General features: G+C 42.3%; 2 protein-coding genes across 6 annotated transcripts in view; one reads left to right on the top strand and one right to left on the bottom strand.

The window, feature by feature from the left end:
* camk2d1 (calcium/calmodulin-dependent protein kinase (CaM kinase) II delta 1) overlaps nt 1-25,081 on the top strand; it is a 100,193-nt gene that overhangs the window by 74,901 nt on the left and 211 nt on the right. Inside the window, exons 9-18 of one of the 5 annotated variants that reach the window (XM_083789637.1) lie at nt 3,452-3,546; nt 3,971-4,093; nt 4,236-4,319; nt 4,893-4,935; nt 6,909-6,952; nt 10,340-10,393; nt 15,623-15,671; nt 23,549-23,624; nt 23,951-24,045; nt 24,434-24,667. In XM_083789637.1, the coding sequence (XP_083645763.1) occupies nt 3,452-3,546; nt 3,971-4,093; nt 4,236-4,319; nt 4,893-4,935; nt 6,909-6,952; nt 10,340-10,393; nt 15,623-15,671; nt 23,549-23,624; nt 23,951-24,045; nt 24,434-24,666 (896 nt within the window). In that variant the 3' untranslated portion in view covers nt 24,667. The remainder of the gene's footprint in view (nt 1-3,451; nt 3,547-3,970; nt 4,094-4,235; nt 4,320-4,892; nt 4,936-6,908; nt 6,953-10,339; nt 10,394-15,622; nt 15,672-23,548; nt 23,625-23,950; nt 24,046-24,433; nt 24,668-25,081) is intronic. The other 4 variants (XM_083789639.1, XM_083789638.1, XM_083789640.1 and 1 more) reach the window with 4 other exon arrangements.
* The window catches only part of arsj (arylsulfatase family, member J), a 168,847-nt gene that overhangs the window by 12,853 nt on the left and 130,913 nt on the right, over nt 1-25,081 (bottom strand). The gene's annotated exons all lie outside the window — the stretch shown is intronic.

Here is a 25,081-nt window from a genome sequence, read left to right on the forward strand (position 1 = left end):
GCGGTCCTTGCTCTTGCCATGAAAACGTTTCCCTACCATGCATTTGTAAAAATACTTTCATGTTATAATGCTGTTTTTATTCATAAAAACACACACACACACACACACACACACAAATATATTATACAAGTTGAAATATATCAGAACGGGTAAGGACTAGTAGTTTTAATTTAACAAGTGTACACATGTAATTGAGTCCATTTTCTACACTCATGAGTCCATTTTCTACGAACTCATTGACTGCCTAGGACGAGCTTGGACGAGTTATTAGGCCATTCTTAATTCAAAATAGTCTCGCTAGTATCTACCGTAAAGCTGCGTTCCCTGTCGCTAGGCAACGCTTGGCTCTGTATTTCCCTGTGGTAAGATAGCCGCTGCATAGACTGCTGTAGTGGTCGCGATCTTTAGCAGCGTTTTTCTCTGAATTGAGGCTCAGGTTGAGGTGATTAAACAGAACGTTGATGTTGGGAGCTCAATAGAAAGTCCACACTATCTCGCGGTTACTATATTAACATTTCTGACGAAAGCTAAAGTACTGTAACTTCCGGTTCACAGGGGTGAAATTTCTTTTTTTTTCAAATTAAAACTTCCGGCTGAAGGGCTCAGGAAGCCGGCATGAGTGCCGGTTTCCGGTGTTCGTTATGACTTGGTTGGGTGTAGTCCTAAATTTAGAACCGAGGGAATGTGCGTGCAGCGCTGACTGCGCTGAACATGAACAAAACACAGCCATATGAACACCTTTTGACGGAACGCGGTAGTTCGTACATGATGCGTTGGAGTCAGACTTCACAAAGCATTCTCACTCTCAAGACGTCGTCTTGGGATGGATTCAGGACATAACTCGAACGGCATTGAGTCAGCGGAAGTGGTCGTTTTTTGCGGAGCTGGTGCCTGACACTTGGTACTTGGTGTATGTAGTGGAGTAGAGTAGAGTAGAGTGGAGTGGCGTAGTGCATACACCAGTAATGTAAAAATAGCTCACTCATGTACTTAAGGTACTTTACATCACTGTTGCCGACACTTATTACACTTAAGGTCAAGGCCACCTGGACTTGTCAAACACACACACATACACACGACTCTGTCAGGGACTGTAGTGTGTGTTGTATTTGTGGCCAGTGGGGTCTCTCTTTCAAACAAAGTAGTGTTTGATTTTGACAGCACACTTAGTTTTAGTCTGTCTTTTGAACAAAAATTAAATTTTTCATATTTCATATTTTAGTAATTTTCGTTTTACAATTTACAATTTAGGCATTTAACTGACCCTCTTAATCCAGTTTTCTCTGGTTTTAGTCAATTAAATAGAACTAGTCCTTACCCGTTCTGAATATATGAACAGCAAATTATTATATTATATATGCCCCTCACTTCACACAGGTGTGATTTTTCTTTAATAAAGTGATATGAGGTAGGGGCAGGCAATATGACAAAATATTATATCACAATATCTTTTCAGAAATGATCACAATATTGATATTCATCTGGATATCATATTTTTTATATAATCTATATAATCCATTTGTTTTTATACTGATAGACTATTAGTTTGGTATGCAGATAGATAGATAGTCAATTCATTTTATGAATGGATGGACAGACAGACAGACTATCCGTTTTTATCTTGCTTCAGACTGCTTCAGTTCAGAAGTGTTGCATTTAGAGTTATGGACCTGAGCTAGGCACTGACTAATATATCCAGACAGGCAAGGGCAGAAGGTTCCTATAACGACAGTGGGTGCCCACCTTAGAGTAGCCTGCGCACACGCTTTTAGCGAGGTGCTAAGCAAGGGTTGCTTTGGTATATCAATCAATCCGTCCACTCAATGTGCGTGCGCACGTGCACTCTTTACGTGCGCGGCTGCACGCTGTTTAACCCACGTTTGGTTAAAAGTTATATCAAGTGATGTTTTAACATTACAAACTTTCTAAATAACTTTAGTATTGGCATGGAGAGATGGGTGCTAATAGTGTGGCTCGGTCGGAGATAGACCACGGACAAATAAACAGGTTTTTATTCACTAATAAATTCATTATTAATCTTATTGAAAAAATGGCTCCGTTATGACCTCCATATTATTATGGTCAATGCCTGGAGCGATTGGTGCAGGCAATGAGGAGATACGCCGGTGTTTCTGACATTCATTCATTCATTCATTGTTAGAATTATAGTATGATAAGATTTTACTCGACAATAATAACATATATAATATAATAACATTTTAGTCTAGTTTGTATTTGTTGAAGAAATTGTAAGTATATCTTGTCTTCAACATATAGCTTAGCATTTATTTAGTTTTCGTCAGTGAAAAAAGGTAGTCAACGGAATGTTGTTGTCATAGTTTAAGTCGACAGTGAAACAAAAAGCCTGTTGGCTATTTCCTGGAAAGCTACTGACAAACCAACCACCCGGTAACACTGTGTGTGGGCACAGGTGGCGCGTCGCCATGGCGACCATTGTGTGAGGGTCAGAGCAGCGATGTCACTTTGATAATGGACTCCTTACTGTCTAATTAGCCCCGCCGTCACACTGGCCCCTGTTTTAGAGGCAATTATGTCAAGTTTGAAGTGTTCGTCGCCTCCTCTTTAGCATTCCAATTTTCACAGTCTGCCAGTCACAATTATCACATAATCGCCAATCATTTGAGATAATCACAATTATATTGCATGAATCGCCATAATTGTTTCAATGTTGAAGTGTATTTTTCCCCCCCCAAATATTCACGTCTTTCTTGCGTTTTCTTGCTGTGTTGCCAGTTCAGCAAGAGAAACAAGTGGCCAGGTCTATGAAAACAAGCACAAATTAAAATAGCTTATCTACAAGCTCACAGCAACACATTGTGAGGTTGTACATCCGTTATTTAAAAACACATTGAGAATAATTCGAAATATTTTGAATATCTTTAAAACATTTACAAAAAAAAGGCACAAAATATGTTCAGATGGATGTCTGTGGACAATTACATTGATGTCAATAAATCTGGATGCAAGCACTTTAGAATCAAGCCCAAAAAACCTACCAATAACCTACCAATAATGTATTGGTAGTTGAAGGAAGCGAAGCACACACACAAGGAGCCCCAGTACCTTGGTGGGGAAAAGTAGCAGATCTGCAACTCACAATGTGACACGTTGTGAGCTTGCTATTTCCGCTTTTTTCCCTTTTCTTTTGAAAGTATATAATTATTAAATGTGTCATTTATCATTTATTTGTACATTTAAGTAATTTATCACCATCTGTCCCGTGCAATTACAAAGCTTCAGAGGCAAATGTGATTTTTATGCATACATTTTAACATGCAATGCCAAAAACACGATTAAATTGTCAATCGCAACTATTTGTATGACAGTTATAGTAAGTAAAACGCCATGATCTTGTATGCCCTGTGTGTGTGTGTGTGTGTGTGTGTGTGTGTGTGTGTGTGTGTGTGTGTGGCTGTGTGTGACTGTGTAGGGGTGATTCTGTACATCTTGCTGGTGGGCTACCCTCCATTCTGGGATGAGGATCAACACAGACTGTATCAGCAGATTAAGGCTGGGGCGTACGACGTGAGTCCAGCACTACTCTATGACTTCTCATTTGATGTTTGCTAAAGAGCTGGAGAGAAAGGGGGCAACCCCTGTTACGGAATAATAATTCTAGCCGTGATATAGCTATTTATCACAAAGCGAAGCTCGCCCTACCTTTAACCAATATAGGTAGACCACTTATAAGGCTTCACAACACTTGTCATAAATGTTATATCATTTTTGCATAACAACTTATGACAAGGTTTATGAAGTATTATAAGTGCTGGTAAATAGTGCATTATAAGATCAGAGGAAAAAACAAACCTACCATACTTTACGTAGTTATAAAGCATCTGTATATTTAAAAAAATGAATTATAGAGATACAAGATTCCCTATGATATAGAGCTGACATTGACGTCAGACAGACAGACAGATGAAAAGGTTCTCTCTCTGGTAATTAGTTCCCATCTCCAGAGTGGGACACCGTGACTCCCGAAGCCAAGGATCTTATCAACAAGATGCTGACCATCAACCCCACCAAGCGAGTCACTGCCACAGACGCACTCAAACACCCCTGGATCTGTGTATGTACACGCACGCACACACACACACACACACACACACACACACACACACACACACACACACACACACACAATGGCCTCTTCACACCACACTTGGTGGATGAAACTCATCTCTCTGTCTCTCTCTCACTCTGTCTCACAGCAACGCTCCACTGTGGCCTCCATGATGCACAGGCAGGAGACTGTGGAGTGCCTGAAGAAGTTCAACGCCAGAAGGAAACTCAAGGTGAGACGACATCCTTTTCCCAAGCAGCATAATGCTGCTTAGAAAGGGGTCGCCCCCAAGGGTCCATTCTCTATCTATGATAACAGTGAAGTGACTTTTAAGACCTTGTTAATAATAATACAAAAAAAACTATACTATAAGAACTGGTCAAACATTGGCCACATTGTCAAATAAGAGGCAATTTTTTTTAAATGGATGATTTACAAGCATGTAGACCTGCAATTTTCACAATGTGTATCTGTGGAACCGAGTCAAGGTAAATGTACAGTAATGCCTAAACTCTTGCAATTCCAGTTTGTCAGGGTGGGGGGAGTCCGCAGTTCAAATAAGAATATGATTATTTTTGGGGGTTTCCAGTTCAAATATGATTATGTTGGGGGGGATTGCGGCCTGAAAAGGATGAGAACAACTGATCTAGTCACTTCTGTTGGTGATTTGCTTCAGTGAGCGAACCCTTGAACATAGTGGTGTAATCATTACCTTTCTAGCTGCGTCGAGTACTTTGCCATGTCAGCGATATGTGTCTCCTTCCAGTCAGCATCACCTCACTGTGTCTGTGTTTTGTCTCCCCAGGGTGCTATCCTGACCACTATGCTCGCCACACGCAACTTCTCGGGTAGGTAAAAATCCGCCGTTCAGTTCAATCCAATTCCTTTAGAGTTATTTTTGTCGCATGACAAAGTAGAGTGTCGAAAATAGCCGAAATACAAGCTCACAGTGCCGTGCCGCGTTGCGACCTTGCAGATCGGCGACTTCCAATGAGCGATACTGTCACCCGTTAACGCAGAGATCGGTCTTCAGCTCTTTTCTGGACACATTGACGAAGGCCGATGCAAACAGATGCAGGAAATCAACGTTCACATTCTGGATTTGAAATACAAGGCTACATTTTCACGTACATGTCTGTTGGGATGTTAATTTGACCGCGGCGAGTCTTGCGAATGCGCTGACCTTTCGAGGCAAGCAAGGCTAGCCCCTCTCCAGCTTTTTTCAAAACCCTGATGTGCCGTCAATAGAGACGCAGACTGGGTGGTCGGTCGCAGATCGATCTGTCTCAGGGCCCCACAGGTCCCTTTTTTTAAAGGCCAATAACGTTAAAGTGGGTCCGCTAGCTACGTATACGACGATTGATTGTCTCTCTGGAACTTGTCGTCCTTTGTTTTGTTCCTGTTAGTGGTCTGTGTTCTGTGTTGTAAGAATGGAGTAGAGTGCCGCTCAGGGGGTCATCTACACAGACAAAATGTGTCCGTGGCAAGACTTGTCCTTGCCCATGGCAAATGTTAGATTTTCTGTTTTACACACCATTGTAAAAACATTTTTTTTTGTTTTTGTTTCACCCCTTCCAATTTCACATGGTTATCCTGTAGCCTATCAAGTTCTCTACAATTGTTCATCTAACCTGAACATGTATTTACTGTTTACTAAAGAAGCTGGTCCCCCTGTGACTGAACACTGAAACACTATATAGCAATGAGTTCTATCAGAATATTAGAGCTATCTAAAACAGGTATTCTAACATAATTTAATATTTTGGGAGAAGAAGAGAATGAATATCACTTACAGCCTCTTTAAATCATGTCTTTATTTATTTACTAGTCATGCATCATGTTAAAAAATTGTCGCTCAAAGCATAAATTGGCCTCTCTTTCTCTCTCTCCCCTCCCTTCTCCCCTTGTGATAACTTGTTTTACGAGGTAAGAACTTCCTTAGCAAGTTAGCATGCTTAGCATGTTCTTCTGAGCCTGCTAACTAACATGCCTTCTGCGACAACATACACTAGCTGGTAACGCACAGTCAACTAATTACCTCCTAGTGCGCTCCAGCCAAACAAGAAGCTCCACTTCCGCCAAGTGTGCCACATGTCCCGCTCTCAGTCGCCCTATCCGGCTTGCTGTATGCCCTCAACAATCATTTATTCTCAGGTTTCTGCCTGAACAGCAACAACATGCATGCTAGTTAATCAGTTGGAAAAAAACAAGATTACTCGATCACCATTCACCACATTGATCTCTCTGTGTGTGTGTGTGTGTGTGTGTGTGTGTGTGTGTGTGTGTGTGTGTGTGTGTGTGTGTGTGTGTGTGTGTGTGTGTGTGTGTGTGTGTGTGTGTGTGTGTGTGTGTGTAAGCTAATAGACTTCAATTCCCTGGAGTCTGTTTAATTAAAGCTACATTTAGTCCAGCACATGAGGGTGTCTCTTAGAACTGATCTACAAGCTAACGACACATCTTATCAGAGCACATTGTTAGCTTGTAGATCTGTTATTTTTGTCAACACCGTACGGGGTATACATTGGGCTCCAAGTGACCCCTAGGCCGCATGCGTCTACCAGTTGGATTTTAATTGCATGTTCCGCACTAACACATAATTTCACTTAAGATTCACTTTTTCGCCCTCAAACTCCATTTGCATTCTGTCTCGACACTTTCTCAATTTCAGGTTTAATTGGCCCTGGCCTACACTTCTATACTTAGAACTGTGTGCGTGTGCGTGTGCGTGTGCGTGTGTGTGTGTGTGTGTGTGTGTGTGCGTGCAACGGGCGTGTGATTTATGCTACGTCACTGATTGTGTTTTTTTCCCCCCTCCTTGCAGTAGCCAAGAGTCTGATGAACAAGAAAGCGGACGGTACTGTCAAGGTGAGACCATCTGACCTGTGGGTTTTCATGCATTTTGTTTGTTTTTTCATGTAAGACCGTTATCTGGCTTGCATTGAGGTGTATGATTCAACTTGCCGGGATCGCACAATCAAAGGCTTGTCCTTTCACCCCGAGACAAGCCCCGTGTGTCTGCGGTGCAGATGTTCCATTACGTTTGGCATGATGACATTATAAAAGGAGCAGTGGGTCGCTTTTAATGCAGCGCCCCGCGGGGGAGCAGTTTGGGCTTAAGTGCTTTGCTCAGGGACACTTTGACGGGGTCGAACCGAGGATTCCCAGACGGCCACTCTAACCATTCAGCTACGGAACATGGCTGGCCCTAAGCCCTAGTAATTGTCCTTTATATTGTCTTTGTCGAGTGGAAACCTCATATTATGTCCAACTATTATGTCGACTGTTACTTTTCAAGATTCATATATTTAAAAGTAGAACACGTAGCAGTCAGCAGATGGACTTGCTACTTTAATGTAAACTTTATTTGTTTGTGTGACGCTGTAGTATGATTAAGTAGGGCGTTAAAACCTGGACATAAGAGCTTTCTGCACAACAACAGCGATATGCAGTTGCACCAGCTTGTGCTTTTTTTCCCCTTCTTTTTAAATGCTAGCACTTTAGAAAATGACGAAACGACTTCCAGAGACGCGCTTTCAGAAAACACAGTCTGGAAAATAGACGGCAAGGAAAATAGTCGTAGGTGTTTGTGTGCAAACTCGTACGGCCTTGTCTTTAAGTTCAAAAGAGGATATTACTTTGTCATGTTCTCTGTCTGGTTGGTGTTGCTGCGGATGGATGCAGAAAAGGAAGAGGGGTTGTACAGTATGTACAGTACACACATGATACGGGTAGGCCTCTATCAGTCATATAGATTGCAGACAAAACTACCCCCAGAAAAGTAGAAATTCCTCATTGTAACACCCCTGTAAAGCAGTGGTTCTCAACCAGTGGGCCAGGGACCACCAGTGGTCCTTGAGGGGGTTCCAGGTGGTCCCCAGCTAAATGGAGAGTTGGTAACCAAAATCTTTAACTTGTGAGAGTCCATTTGGGGGTTCATTTGGTTTCATTTTACGCTCTCAAGAGTTAAATTATTGTTAAACACATTGATTAAACGAATGTAGAAGAATTGTTATTTTGATCAATGTTCGCCTGTTGCCTCTCCTATGGGACCACATCAATACAGCGTGGAATTGTGGACAAAATCCTATCCAACAATAACAAAATATTATTTTGTTTTGGGTCTGAGGCAAAATCTAAATGGTGGTCCATGGCTCAAATGCTGAATAAATAATAGATCTTGATATGAAAAAGGAAGGACTGTTGGAATAGTCAAAAACTGGCATGTGGTTGGTTAGCGTAATACCGTGGTTCTCAACCTTTTCAGACCGCAACACCCCCAACACTCTCAGAGTTACTGACCTGTCCATTTGGTTCCATTTGTACACTCTCAGAGTTACTGACCTGTCCATTTGGTTCCATTTGTACACTCTCAGAGTTACTGACCTGTCCATTTGGTTCCATTTGTCCACTCTCAGAGTTACTGCCAGACGTTGAGAACCAGTGGTTTGAGAATAGACCAGAGTGAATGACTTTGTAGAAAATCGGCACATGTGTGTACTTTAAAATGGTAGAGTACTGTAGTATCGTAGTTAGTTGCAATATTACTGTCCAATCTGTCCAATACCAGTTCACCTTTTTCGAGTTGCCCGAGGGGATTCATAGATTGGGTGGAGTCGTTGCATATCGTCTCTGTCATGTAGAAACCCCATGTGTCCAAAACGTTTTGGTTCCATTTGCACACTCCCTGTTACAGACCCATACGGGCCATATTTGGAACCCACTCAAGGACACTTTGAGACCCACTGGTGTCGCAGAGTGTTTCCAGTGAGCCAACATGCACAACAACAACAGCACCCTGACACTGTTTGACCAGAATGGAACAGAGCCTTCATTAGTATCATCGTAGCACCTGTGAAGGAAGTAGTAGAACCCAAGTTCTTTCCAAAATGGCGTGTGTGCATTGAGCCAATTAAACCTTTCTAATTGATTACTGATTAGCGGGGATTGGATTCACATTTAGCCCTCACGCTCATTGACTTGTAAACCTGCTATTTTTTTGAGCATGACACAATGCATCTCTCTAAAGCGAGGCTTTGCTCGAAGCCTGTCAATTTGAATGCTAGCCTGTTAATTTACTGCTCTTGTTGCTTTGGCACCTGAATACCCCCGCCCACGGGGATCAACACAGGTTTATCTGATCTCATCTTAATTGCTTGACGTTGTGCTTCACAACTCTGACAGAGAAGTTAGTTGAAAAAATAAAATTATAATATTTGCGACTGTAGGTCGCAGTTTACTATGAAAACCTGCATTTCTCGTCAGTGTCACGCCTCCATATATGGTCATGCCCTGTGACATCACACCTTGTGACACATCACGGCACCATATATGTCTGTCTCTCCATATATGAACATCACGACACTGACCTCATCAAACCCTGGATAGCCATACATGGAGAAGACTGGATCATCACCTAGATCTGCATATATGGAGCCGGCCAGCAACTCTACATCTGCGCTATGAGCTTCTTCTACATCTGCTATTTTTGAATAGCCAAAGTATGAAATAATGGTTAAAGTGGTTTGCGCATGGCAGAAAGTGTTCATCCGACCAGTACTGGATCAGAGTGGGGAAAACGGCACAAGTGTGGATTAACTTCGTCATACACAGACGGCACGGCAAGCATCCACCACCGGAAATGAAGCCAACGAGGAAGTAATGAAAACCTGCAGTTCTCTTAATGGCATAGAAGGTCCCGTCCTGCTACTTTGTTTTCAGTGGCTTTGGTAAATTATGCTCCCGTAATTTTCATATTCATTACAAAGAACGGTAGGCTTCTACTTGGTTTTACCGAGTGAAGACCCACCCCTTGCTCCCCTTCCACCCAATTGCATTAAATTATTCGGACCGGGTAAAACCCACCGATGGGTTTTTTTAATTTGTTGAATTACAGACTTCAAAACAGGTCGCATGTAGGCAACGTCATGTCCATTTTTATAAAAAATAAATAAAAATAACAGTCCATGGTCGTGCATTAACCTTTCTCCACAGCAATTCTTTCCTCTTTTGTTTTCCCCTCGGTGGTGGACAACTAACTTCACATGAGACTTAAGATGCATGCTCTGTCATACAACGGTCACTGCAGACCGAAAAGAGCTGAATCCACAAGCTCACAACGCGCTGGCAAATCGAGACTTGAGCACTTGGTCACTTATGTCCGTCCGTCTGTCTGTCCGTCCGTCTGTCTGTCTGTCTGTCTGTCTGTCTATCTGTCCTGTCCGTCTATCTGTCTGACTGCTCTGTCCCCTCCAGATCAACAACAAGGCTAATGTCAGCACCAGCCCCAAAGATCCAATTCCTACTCTGGTACACGCTGCATGCCTGCCTGCCTGTGGGTGTGTGTGCATGCATATCTGCCTGCCTGTCTGCCTGTCCGTCCGTTTTCAGTTTCATCTGTTGGCTGTGCTGTATAACTACTGTATATCCACATTCTCTTGTCTAAAGGACGGATTCCCCTTAAAGCTTTTCACAATCTGATGCACATCTGCGACTGCATGTATACTAATCAGCTATTACTGGATCTGCACAGCAGCTTTAACGTTGCATTACTGCAGGTGTTTCCCACAACATTTCAGCGCAAGACCCCAAAAGATAACAAAAATACACAATGAATTTACCAATTAAAGGCGGGGCAACAGCTGTTATAGAAATGCTGGCTATTCAAAGACTGGCTGTATACATGCAGCATGGAGCATGTTCCAAGTCAATTACAAGTTTGGGATTTCATCGCATATTACATGAACAAAATAAGAATAGATGAAAAAACAAACAAACGCAGACACATAGGCAGCTGCATTTCCATTTCATGAATTTAAAAACCAATAAAAGGATCTTAACCAATCCTAAAACTGACAGGCAACCAATGCGGGGAATTTAGAAAAGGCATACGGTAATATGTGTTGGCTAGAGAAGCAGGTGCTCTGTCTGATTGAGTGAGCCAAGTAAACTTTTTTAAATTACCTTTCATAGCGAGATCAATTACGTGAAGCATCTGATCTCTCTGCATGCTGTCACAACGTGGCTTCCCCGCGTTTAACCTGTGTCGGCGTTTTCATTGGAACGTTGACGCTCACGTTGCCCCCGGCAACCCGCACAGCCGCGAGCCCCGCGTTTCCAAAAATAGACCTGTGTGATGTGAATGAAGGCAGAGACCAAACGCATGCAGAGAGAGAGAGAGAGAGAGGCAGGTGGGCACCACTGTGTGCACTCCCCACGCCATAGCCAGATCAGTCATCATAAACAGGCAGTCTAGTGCAACGTTTCATGTCAAAGACCCCTACATTGACGTTGCAAACTTTGTGTCCAAAATATTAAAGGTTTGGTTGAAGATAGCACATCTAGAAGCTCACAGATGTGACGTGTTGTGGGCTGGTAGATCTGTGCCTATACTGTAGGGTTAATGGGTTTCATCTGATTGGGATGCTATGTCAAATAGAAGTGGAGCTCTCTCGAGGACAGGAATGCCAGGAATCCCCAGAAGAGATTATGTCAAATAAAAATCTATATGTTTGCTCCAAATGTAAAGAGTTGAGAATCGCTGGTGTAGTGTCATTCTATAGAGCGCCGAAGTCCTGACGTCACTTGTGCATCCTCTGGTTCATGGACATTTTTTCTCTATGGAGAATAACATGGGGTCATCTTAAAATCGTCTTATATAAGAATTTTGGTCCAAAAGTAAAACTGTCTCGGCGATACTGTCGGGACTGACTGTATCGTTTATGACAGTCAGTCTGTTTCTAGTGAAAATGTGTAGCGCAGAGAGATCAAGGCACAACATTCAACAGAATTTCAGGAGCAGTGTACACAATGCAGTGTACACACTCACCTAGGTAACACAGCACCAATGGACATCTTTTTTATATTTATTTTCTCACTGTTGTTGTTGTGGGTGTTTTTGTGTTGTGAAATGTGAGGATGTTACCGAGACCATTGTGTGTTTTTGATGGAAAGGCCCTCGTCTGAAGCAGTCGCCAAAGAGCCGCTCAGTCGTGTGCCTGATACCGGTTTGATGTTGGTGTCGGCGAACGGCCTGGCTTCCGCCGTTTGCATGTCGTGAAAGAATGTATACTTTTGTTTGTATGACCGTGTTGTTCGACGAAAACCGGTTCGAAATGTGTTTATTTCCGGGGTGAACGACGTGGTCATACAGGGTATAAATGAGCCATAGATTACGGAACGTTTCATTTTGTTAAATATTGGAGAAAATACTTCAGTCAGTTGCTGTAACATATTTAGTTGATCATTTTAGTGAGCCTCTCCTGTAGAGACGATTTGATTTGAGAGACGGTTTTCCACAACTTTTATCTAAATCGGTGGTTCTCGGAGTAGAGTCCAGAGACCCTCAGGGTTCCTTCAGGGGACCCTTACAGACCTGTAAACTCTGACATTCCGTCCCACTCAGAGTTATGGGAGTCCTTGAGAACCGCTGTTTTAAAGCCGTAGTTTCTAAACGTTTTAGTTTGAGGCCCAAAAGTGAAATTTGATGTCTCCCCAAAATTACATTATGAATATTTTTTTGCCAAAAGTAAGTAAAAAAAATAAAAATAAACGTATTTGCTATCAATTGCACACCCCATGAAGCCTTTAATTAATTATGTGATAGAAAAGTATTTATTATTTGGTTGAACTAACCCTTAAGCCCTATTATTTGAAAATGAAAATAGCTGATCCACAAGCTCAGCAACATGTTGCGACGTGTTGTGAGCATGTAGATCTGTTGCCTTCTCTATTTTCAATAATTATTATTTTCACAAAAATGGGTCCTGACACCATTGTTTGAGAACCACCGGTCTAAATTTTCACCTCTTTCCAATTCACTTCTGTCGGTGCTCTCCTCCTCCTCTCTCTGCCAGTCATATTTTCCTGTCTTAACCGATTCTCCCTCTGTCGCACTACACTCTTCCTCCTCGCTTCGGCTTGCTCCTCTTCCTCCCCGAATCAGGAGCCTCAAACCACTGTAATCCACAACCCCACTGATGGAAACAAGGTACTCTAGCAGATTGGATGCAGTCCCAAGTCCTGTGTACTGTATGTGTGTTGCTCATGCTGTGTTGCGCTGCTGTACTGCAAATTAGTGTTTCACTTTTTGTATGGGTGTGGGTGTGCGTGTGTTTTGTTGCGTGTGGATGATCAAGGTGGCTTGAAAGTGTTTGCAGTGTGAATTCTTTGCGATACAAGAATGTTGCATGCTGCTGTGAGACGTCATTTGTGAACTCCATTTTGAACTTGTAGTCTGACGTTATTATGCTACAGTATACGCTGTCCTGTTTTCATACGTGGAACATTTTTTGTTTCAGCACACACACACATCTAGAGTAGAGCTGCAACTAACGTTTGTCTTCTTGACGACATTGATTATTTTTCAGATTGTTTGAACATTTACATAAAAAAATTAAAACAATATATATATATTTTTAAATAACTATTTTATACTTCAGGTACATATATTTTTTTACTATTTTATAGAAACAATACTTTTTAAGATTTTTTCAGCGCCACCTGGTGGTCACCAGTTTAGGCTCTGAGTGCCAATTCTCCCATTATAAAAAAAGAGAGGACGTTTTTAAAAAAAATGTAAAAAAAAATAATTGTAAAATGTTTTTTTTTTTTTTTTTTTAATTACATCTTGTCGTCTTTGGCACCCATTGCAAAGACGTCGGGATTACGGGATTACGTCCCTGGCACTTAAACAGTGTAGATTAATTGAATTATTTTTTGTAATGCTCTACTGAATTGATTCGTTTGATTAAATGTTGCTCCCCTAAGTACTGTACACCTGCATCTCCCAGGGAATGTTCTCTTGTATCTCATATGGCACGATGATCTGTCATGATTGTCATTTTCGCACATGAGCCATGTTGCATACTGTAGTTCAGCCACTGTGGGAGTATGAATACGACAGAGATATGCCATCTAGGTAGACACTAATCTGTTTGTTTGACTTCGAGTCTCCTTTGTCTTGTGCAGTGATATTTTGTTTGCACGCTTTAAGCTTTCAGAGCATGCACTGTGCTATATTGTATTATTTGAATGGTCAATTTGTGTCACAATGGAACTAAACATATTATGGTTTAATTTCCTGTTTATCACAATAAAACTAATTTAGCATTCATTTAGCATTCATTTACTGTAGCATCATTTATTGTGTGATACGCTGACTCCATGGTTTCTGTCCATTTTCTCCACTGAGAGGGATTAATCCATGGTAGTGGAGAAGCTTTTAGGAAGAGATAAGGGATATTTCATGCTAATTCGTCTAAATCCAAATTTTGCTCAGATGTAGCCCAGGGCATGCTCCAATGATTTAGCTAGGGCGCCTGAGCCGGAGATCTTCGGGGTCGCCACTGAGGCCAAATCCATATGGCCACCATTAACAGCCAAAAGGCAACATTTTCATTATGCTTTGGTCACATTTGTGATGCCCAAGGAGTGTTTTTCGTGCAAGACTAATGCTTGGAATGGATTCAGAATCATGAAAAACCCTTAGTTTGACATGTCACATGCTACTTAAACCATAATGAAATTTAGACATTTTTGCCTTTATATAGACTGTTAATGATCGCCATATGAATCGAGCGCCCATAGCTAAATCATTAGAGCATGCCCTGGGCTACATCTGGGCAAAATAGGGCGCATTTAGACTAATTAGCGCGAAATATTCCTAAACTCATCAACTATGTTGGAAAGTAACTAAGTACATTACTAAGTACTGTACCAAAGTACAACTTTGAGGTACTTTTACTTTACTTGTGGATTTCCTTTCATATGAATATAATATACTTCATGGTTCTACTGCAGTGTTTGAAAAGTATATTTACTATTTTTTCTTATATTTATTTGAAAAGGTGAACTATAATCCCATGAGAGATGAGCCCTGAGGTGGCAAGACTCATTCATTCATTCAGTACAATTTTGAAGTACCTTTGCTTTCATTTTTCAATACTTACATGCTCGTCTTTAAACATTACTACTTTTCAGAGGCATAATATTGTACATATTTCTTGTCCACCATATTTTTTTAATTGCAGTGTTACTTTGCAGATGTGTATTTTAAATACATACTGTAAGCATGAAAAAAATTATTAACATGGTGAAACACATCTTGATGACATCATCAAGATGTGATTCACCATGTTAATGATTTTTTTTTCAGACCTAGTTCTAGGAAACACAGAATGGGGGGATTTTGTTTTATTATTTCCACAACAGCTCTAAGGTATATTAATGACATAGTAAAATGTTGAAAATGAGTGGAATGCCCCTTTAAGTAAAAAAAAACAACGCCAGAAAACCCCACCACCATCAAAATCCTAATCTGAGTACTTCCACCACTGGGGATTAACAGTGAAAAGCAGGTCACAGTGCCAAAATAAATCCTGGGTTTTCCAAAAGGTAGCCGGTTAGTGCTCCGTGCACCAGCCCAATGTACCGACCAGACAAGAGCGGAGCTTTTTCCCAGTCTCTGAACCCTGTGGAACCGCTCTGTCATCTATGAACAAACAAAAAAAACCAACCGTCCGTCTGTCCTTCTCCCAGGAGTCCAGCGAGAGCGCCAACACCACCATCGAGGACGAAGACGTGAAAGGTGAGGATAACTTTATTTAATTTTCAATTTCTTGCAAAATCCTCCTTCGTTAAACACCGTTATCTCAAAATGAAGAGCTTTCAGAGTGTCCTTTTACAAGACCTGAGGGTGATTTTTACAATGCCTTCAAAACAGTTTCTCAAACCTTTTTCGTGCTAAGGACCCCCGAATTGAGATGTACCGGCATATGGCCACGGACAGACTTTCAAGATTTAGCAAAAATGTTCATGAATAGCAGATGTACAGTATAAGGCTATAAGCTTGCAGCAAAGGCTCAAAACTGTGCTTGTAACAATTTTGAGAACTGCTTTTCTAAATCCTGAGAGCTTTCTGACAAACATATGTATGTTGCTATTATATTGTAGCTCAAATCTAAAATGACACTAATTCATGACCAGGTTTAATGGGTTGAAGGCCAGATTCATGGTCCTTCTGACATGAGGAAACATGGACATCTGGGGGAGCACGAGTTCTGAGAGAAATGTATGAGACTGCAAGCGCCCATCAGAAGTTTTGAATGACTCCAATTTGTAGTTATCACCTCCCTTTTTTCCGAAGACAACTGGTTCCATTTTGTACACACTCAGTTGCAAGCAAATGAGAGTCTGCATGATGTTGGCGCGATGCCCAGCGTAGCTAAATCCCAAATCCATTTTACCACAACTGTTCACAATAATGTGTAGCTTAGTATAATGTCGTCTGTTTTTGTCCATCCATTCTGCTTTTATCAGCTCCGTTGTTTGCTTTTGTTGGCTGTTCCCCCTTTCATATTTTTTATATATTGCATTTGTTTTTGTATACTAATAAATACCATTATCATGTATCATGCTGCCATCGTTGTGCCACTACCGTTAAACAAACAAAAACTGTTGCTTCACTCTTATGTTCGTGTCCGCTACACACTGGGCATGTTAACAAATAGTTGCAGAATTAAATTATTCACTCATTAACAACTTCCTACTCATCATCTAGGGCAGTTGTTTCATCCTTTTCAGGCCATGAACCCCCAAAATGATCATAATTTAACTGGGGACCCCCACCCCAATATGCATTTGGAATTGTCTATTTTCAAATGGCCGAAATGTATATAGGGCAGAAGTGGGTATTGTATGTTTTGTAATGATCCAAATCTACAAAATAACTAGTAACTAAAGCTGTCCAAAAATGAGTGGAGTAAAAGTACAATATTTGGATCCGAGATGTAGTGGAGTAGAAGCAAAAGTAATTGTACAAAGACCTCAAGAATTACATGTACTTAAATGTACACCATGAAATTAGCTAAAACAACGGAGAGAGACCGACAGCCAGCTGGTGTCAGGTTGGTGGGGTTTCTGTGTGAAGAGTGCATTAGGTTGGCAGGGTTTTCCAACTTGTGCGCAATTCGAGTCACGTGGGCAAGATGGCTCAGGGGTAGAGTGGCTGGATGGTAACCGCAAGGTTGCCAGTTTGAACCCGGGCTCCCCCAGAGTTGGTGTTGAAGTGTCCTTGAGCAAGACACTGAACACCTAATTGTTCCTGATGTGCTGGTTGGTGCCTTGCATGATTGTCACCGCCATCGGTATATGAATGTGTGTGTGAATGGGTGAATGTAATGCACAATCTATGTTCAGTAAAGCGCTATATACGTATATAAAGGCGCTATATAAAATGCCACATTTACAAGATGGCCACCGACCACAGCACAGCGCTGTTATGACCTGTCACAACTTGACAGCTTTCTGAATGACTTATTTTTATATTTCACTTTTGTTTTACTAAAGTTCTTTGCTTCAAATATCTATTATGCGTGTATAATGCCGTGTTGTGCAGTGTTAATTTAACTTTTATTTGGGTTCGATTTGACAATTTCGTTCCATTTGTTCTCTATTGGGAGTGAAAATGAAATGATTCTCTGTTAGAGGTTTGGGTTATCTTTCTATGATGCAACTCCAAATATTGGGTCCGAAACGGTTGAGAAATGACAGTTACCGTTGGGGGGTCCCCAGGGGGTCCCTCTACTGTACTGTACTGTCACTGTACTGTACTGTCACACCCAAAATCATCATCATATTGATGACCCCTGGCGCCACATTTCAAGCTTGCAGACCTGCTACTTTTTATGCATTTGTGTAATGCTGTAGTATGAGCAAGTACGGCATTAATGTACGAAAAAAGTTAAGACAAAAATGTTTAAATAAGGCATTAAGAGGTTTCTGCCCGAGAGCAACGTTATAGGTTTTTCCTGAAAACTGTTAGCATTTAGAAGATGTTTGTAGAACGTAGAATCGGCCTCAGGTCTTACTGGTTTAATGGCAGCTTCTCGTGACATTCCGACCCTTGGCACAGAAGTGGCAGGTCTGTGGCGGAAACCCAAATGGAGGAAGTGCACGTACTGTGGCCGCAGGGAAATGGCGTTTCCGACGCTAAACACACCGTGACTCCCAGTCTGTGACTCATTTGCAAACACATTGAATAATGGATGGTCTGTGGCCATGTGTGTGGCGGAGGTGGCTTCTATCATGGGAATGAAAAAAGGGAAAAAGTTCTACGTATACTGTAACACAGTGCTTCCCAAAGTTTTCAGCTCAAGACCAAAATGATTTGGTGTCCTCCCGGGATGCAAACATAACAGAACATCCATCATGAATTAAAAATGTAAGCCTCATTTATTACAGAAAGTAGCTAATTTATTTTCTTAAAAAGAATTAAATAAATAAATACAGTGTCCTCGATACAGGAAAAACTCTCTCTCACACACACACACACACACACACACACACACACACACACACACACACACACACACACAGACACTACTGGATCCCCCTCATCTATTCTCCTTGACATGCTCTGTCCATAGCTGTTTTGTCTGTCATCTATTTGCATGTGTCATTCATTCATCCATTTTTTCCCCTCCTTTTTTGGTCTTCCATAAATCTCCTCAATCCACACTCCACACTCGATCCACCCACCCACCCACCCATCCACCCACCCATCCATCCACCCACCCATCCACCCACCCACCCATCCATCTACCCACCCACCCACCCATCCATCCATCCACCCACCCACCCATCCATCCATCCATCCACCCACCCACCCACCCATCCATCCATCCATCCATCTCCCCATCCACCCCTCCCCCCTCTCGCTCGTAGCTCGCCCAGTGCGACGTTCCTCCACAAATCCCAATCACATCCAGCTCCTTAAGCGTTCGGCCACGTACCCCTGCCCCCCTCGCTGCCCCTCCTCTCTCTCCACCTCCTCCTCCTCTTCGTCTCGCTCCTCCTCCTCCTCCTCTTCCTCGTGCCGCTGGTACTCCCCTAGCGTCTGGCCCAGTGCTGAGGAGTGCGGTCGGTACACCTTGCGAGCGATGGTCGCTGCATACCTGGCGCTGTTCTTCTTCGCTTCCTCCTTTCTGGTCTTTCTGCCTGCTCTTCCTGCACGCTCCAATCACACCCGCACCCACCTGTCGGGCGGCGGGGCCCCCCGGAGAGCCCGGGCTCTCAGCGTAAGTCCCCCACACCCCAAAACTTTGAGAATCAACTGACAGGTTTTTCAGAAAACTGTCAGGATTTGGAAGACAATTTTGTAGAATCGTCCTCAGGTCGAAATGAGCTGAAGAGACGAGATTTAGCCTCTCAGTCCCCAAGATTTGTGTCTATTGTGTTTTCGTTGGATACGATTTTGTTTACGATAACTAATACAAATTCCATGCTGTATTGATGTGGTACCGTAGGAGAGAGAACAGGCAAACTATTTTTGCCAACTTTCCATCAGTTAGCTGGGGATCACCAACCCCTTTTGGTGTTAGCATTACGTTATGCTTTAGCTATTGAAAAATAGCAGATCTACAAGCTCATAGCGCACCACTCGGTGGCGCGCTATGAGCTTGTAGGTCTGCTCGAAGAACGACTGACATAGAAACATAGCTTTTTCAGAAAACTGTCAGGATGTAGAAGACATTTTTAGAATCTGATCTCAGGTCAAAGTGGGTTAAGGACCACTGGTTGAGCAACGAGCACCACTGCTCTATATTAGCCTACTATCAGAATATAGTGCTTCAACCTTTCACTTACTGTAGCCCTAAATATACACTGCAGACTTTACAGTCGAGTAAATCAAATGGTTTGTGGTTGGTGGCTTTAAAGTATGTGTGCCGCTGTCGGCCAATGATGACAGTTTGAATTGAGAGCAACATGATTAAGTGTACCATGTAGTGCTGTGCCATTGCTCCCTCTGCACCCACAGCACCTTCAGCCACAGACTATAGTGTAGAGTTCTGAGTTCATGTCCAATCTGTTGTCATAGATAGCCATATAGAAAATATGATTGTACAGATATTCTAGGTTCTTAGTTTACTTATGATCCTTGATTATTTCAATGCATACCTTGTGGTGTTCCTGCTTGCTGTTAGTCGCTCTGGATTAAGAGGGTGTGCTAAATGCCTAAATTGTAAATCTATAAAGGTACATACCTCGTTGGCCGCTGCAGTTCATTGGAGCGATGTGTCGTCGACGACACCGCCATATTTTGTAGAGAGAGCCTAATGCAGTGAATCCATTTCGGCTATTTTAAAAATAGCCAATCTACAATATCACAATGCGACACATTGTGATCTAGATCTAGCTTGTAGATCTGCTATTCTCAAAAGATGTTTAAAACATTTAAAAACTTGAAATGGGACATGCTCCACAATGAGTACTTTAACTTTTGGTACCGGACTCTTTCATGTAACAGAGCATTTCTATATTGCAGTATTTTATACTTTTAAGTATAAAATGTGAGTACTTTCCCACCACTAACTTGGATGGATGGATGGATGGATGGTTGGATGGATGTGTTCATGCTTGTATGCTGGGTTGGTGGAAGAAGTGACAGTGATGCAGGTCATAGAGGGGACCATGCTGTATTTTCCACAGTGCGATTTAATGAGTAATCGCTGTACCAATCATTGCATTATGTCCTGCAGCTGTGGATACTTTCTGATTGATTCTGATTTGATTTATACAGAAAAGTGTGCGCTTGCGTGTGCGTGAGTGAGTGAGTGAGTGAGCACGCATTGGTGTCCTCTTATGAACCCGGGTCTCCTCCGGCAGATGTCTCGGCCCTTTTGTGTTACTAGGGCTGCGAACATCAATTATTTGATTCCATTAACAGGTTTACACCCTAGTGTCTGACAGGACACCTACAGTACATACGTTTACACCCTGGTGTCTGACAGGACACCTACAGTACATACATTTACACCCTGGTGTCTGACAGGACACCTACAGTATACATACGTTCTGACAGGACACCTACATAGCAGACATGAAGCCAAATATCTGGACCGCAGCTTCAAATTGAAGGCGAGAGAGCAAAGGTCTGTCTGCGATCAATGTGAGTGGTGTCATTGGCCTGGACCCGGGGACTTTTTGCTGTTCTTGTTGGGCTTTTGCAAATATAGCAAACACCATCGTAGGTCAGTCTATAGATGGCCAATCATAGGAAGGTCTGGTGAACCTTATCGTCTGTCGCGTGGAAACCTCATATGTTGTTGTACAGGATTAAAATAAATACATTGAAAAAGTAGCATTGATTTATTAGTTTATTGAGAATGAATTAAAACACAAGAAAGCTTCCATTGTGGTCATTCTGGTGAAAGGGGACAAGGAGCAACAATACAGATTCAAGACAAAGACAAAAAACTAAATAACTTTATATTTTGCCTGGGCAGGGCACAAGAAAATTATTAAATATTATATTATAAAAACATTACAAAAACACAAAACAAATACATAAAAACTGCAAAATAAAATCTATTTTACTCTAAACGATCAGTACATGGGTTAAAATTAGGTCATAATATTGGCCAACCTTCCTTAAGTGTTCAATTAACAGTTTTCAAAGGAACCGATCAACTTCCATGGAGATAAGAGGTTTCTGCCCGACAGCGGCGTTATCTTCTTGTTAGCTTTTCTGTCCCCCGTAAACATTCAACAAGGTATTGCATAGAGGTACAGTAGGCATACAGTACATACTGTACGCACAGACTGGTACAGAGGAATAGAGTAGAGGTATAGCTACTACAGTAGGTAGAGTCACAGTTAGGCGTTCAATACTTGAAGAAAGAAGAAAGGTTTGGTAGGGAAACATGCTTGGTTCATCCACAGTTAGTGTCTGGTCATTGCTGTTGTTGACCTGTGCCGGAATGACGAGTGGTCTTGACACGGTGAGCATTCAGACCGCTGGCAAGACGAGTGGAAACGACTCTGTCGAAGGTAAAGAAAACCAAAAACACTTCAACGTTGCGGCTTTACACCATGTAAAGAAGTTGGGCATAATTCTTTGTTGTGTAAGCTCAAATAATTTGCATATATATATATATAAACACAAGTTACGGTGTACTGTGCATAGGATAAAATGGCAATGGAGTGAGGCATTTAATATGGCAGCATATTGTCACTTTTGTTGTTATTAATGCCCTATATGCATCTTACATGAGTGTCACACACGTTGCAGACTTGTCGATCGGAGCTATTTTCACAATTCTAAAATGTTGTTCTTTTTTAAATAATAAAAAAAGGAACGTATGAGATTCCCTCTCGGCAGCAATAACACATGGTAACAAATATTTACATGAGTATCATGGTTTAAAAAGAAAAATAAGTTCACGGTGGTCATTTGTCATTCCCCTTCATTTGCATTCCCGTACGCCTTCATCGCCGGGTCATAAGCTTCATGTTGCTGTGATTTTGCATCGTGTCAATGTACTGCAACGATTGGAAGCTTGTTTTGTTTTGTTCTGAGTCAGAAGAGTGCAGTTGTTCATGGTTTTGAATTTATCTCCTATAGCTGCCCTACTTAGCATGAAAGGTAACGTTAGTCATTAACGGTGAACCACACTGACTTTCCCCCCGCTTACTGTATAATCCTCGCAGGTCTCTCCTCAGATCCTGTGTGTGTGTGTGTGTGTGTACAGTAGGGATGCACGGTGAGATTGAGATTTTGGCTGATATCCGATTACCGATTGCTCGGTCAAATCGGCTGATACCGATATTGCAATGCAAGTTTCCATTAGGTTCTACCTTACACCTATTATACGGGTAAGGTCCCTGCACACAGAGTGCGTTTTTCGGATTTTTAGTGGCGTTTCTCCGTTGGTTTTCCGAAAAACGTGTCCAGTGTGCAACCACCTTTACTGTGATTCTGGATGCAGACTCCTAAAAAGCAGTATACAAACCATGGAGTATATACTTTAAGATAGAAACACGTCATTCCAACTTGTTACCCCTTTTTGATGAGATTTGAAAAGTATTAAGAAGTGCTTCTGACAAAACCTTAACTCCATTGGACCCTCAAACTGTCTGCTAAAGCAGCTAACTCTACCACCTCTCCCCCTCTCATGCAAGTAATTGACAATACATTTTCTTTAATTTTCTTTCTTTAATTCCTGAATAATGAACATTTTGGAATTGGGTGATTTCTCATCAACAGCAGAGATATTATAAACGTATTGTAAAACATTATATTATAAAATATCGCCTAAAACCAATATTAGTGTAATTTTGACACCACATTCTTCAATTCATCTGTGCATCTCTGGTACACAGCGTGTGTTCGTATGTTTGTGTCCGTTGCCCTTTGTGCCCCCCTTCCCCGTCAGTGACTTTGCGTTGATGCTACACTCGTTAAACTCAGAGTGCACTAAATGGACCCGTACGGGTCCATTTAGTGCACGCTCTTGAGTTTGAACCAGCAGTGTATCCTGTTCATTGTTCTGTGCTTTACCTGGCTCCAGTGTGGATGTGTTCAGTAGGCCTACACGAGTGTTGTTTATACTGTATAACTGTGTGTGTGTGTGTGTGTGTGTGTGTGTGTGTGTGTGTGTGTGTGTGTGTGTGTGTGCTTTGAAGCTCGTAAACAGGAGATCATTAAAGTCACAGAACAGCTGATTGAGGCCATCAACAATGGAGACTTTGAAGCGTACACGTGAGAACAATTTACAGCTTTTTATTGTATTATTGTTTTAACATGGTAGTACAATTACACTTAATTGTATTATTGTTTTAACATGGTAGTACAATTAAACTTAATTTTATTATTATCTTCATTAAGTTGCTTAATGTATATGGAACCAGATGGGTATAAAATGGTATTTAATAAATTGGAAGAAATTACACTGCAGTCAAAAGAAGAGCCACTAGATGGCAGAATGGTGCTTTATAACGGCTTAAGTTTCCTCATCTACAAAAAGCCACCTGGAATTCAGTACACACACACATTCCTGATTCTTATGTATTTCTGTTCTTTTTCAGGAAGATCTGTGACCCCGGTCTCACCTCCTTTGAGCCCGAGGCCCTGGGCAACCTGGTGGAGGGCACCGACTTCCACCGCTTCTACTTTGAGAACGGTACACAACACCACAGTGACCACACAACACACTGCTGTCTGCGAGACCACTGCCTTATTAGCCTGGGGTGTACCGATGCTTTCTATGGCATAGGCAGCTCCCGGCAGGATCCGCCGGGATAATCTAGATGCAGCTGCGCGACATGAGGCTAATTAATTAGAGCGACAGAGAGAGAGAGAGGGGAGTGTGTGTTTGTGTGCATCAATTTAACAAAGGCGTTTGTGCTACTGTATGCCGAATTGAAGTGGACTCGGACCCAGACTTTATTTTCCTCCCTGGAAATAAATACGCCTGGGTTTCCGAGGCTACTGTCTTATCGACCTAGCGAGCAACCTTTAATCTCCCCCCCCCCCCCTCTCTCTCTCTCTCTCTCCCTCCCCGTGTCCAGCTCTGTCCAAGGGCAAGCTGCCCATCCACACCATCCTGCTCAACCCACACGTGCACCTGATCGGCGACGAGGCGGCGTGCATCGCCTACATCCGCCTGACGCAGTACATGGACGCCGGCGGCCTGCCGCGCACCATGCAGTCGGAGGAGACGCGCATCTGGCACCGCCGCGACGGCAAGTGGCAGAACATCCACTTCCACCGCTCCGGATCGCCCACCGTGCCCGCCAAGTAAGGTGACTTTAAGCCGTGTCAAAGTAGCTAAAGACAAGATTTCTCGTCTTTACCTACTTTGTCCACAGTGCCAAAGCCGAGATTCTCGTCATTCATTGATTATCTATTGATTCAGATTGAGATCGCTCTAGACCAGCGGTGGTTACCTCTTGGCCTAGCCTACCTCTTGGCGTTGGCCTCCCCAACGCCCAGTCTCGTTGCATTTGGCCAAATATGATAATTTGAATTGTGAAACTAGCCGATAAGCTCCCAACGTGGCACGCTACGATGTGCTGTGAACTTGTTTTCTACAAATCTTTTCCCAGAACACGAATACTACGAGCGTTGGCTTCTCAAGACAAATCACACTTTGATTGTTAGATCGTTCCTCGGTGTTCGTGTGAATGTGTGATTGTACGTATCGTTGCCGTCGGGCA

Source organism: Protomyctophum parallelum (assembly GCF_964188405.1).
Source record: "Protomyctophum parallelum genome assembly, chromosome: 18".
Classification (NCBI taxonomy): Eukaryota; Metazoa; Chordata; class Actinopteri; order Myctophiformes; family Myctophidae; genus Protomyctophum; species Protomyctophum parallelum.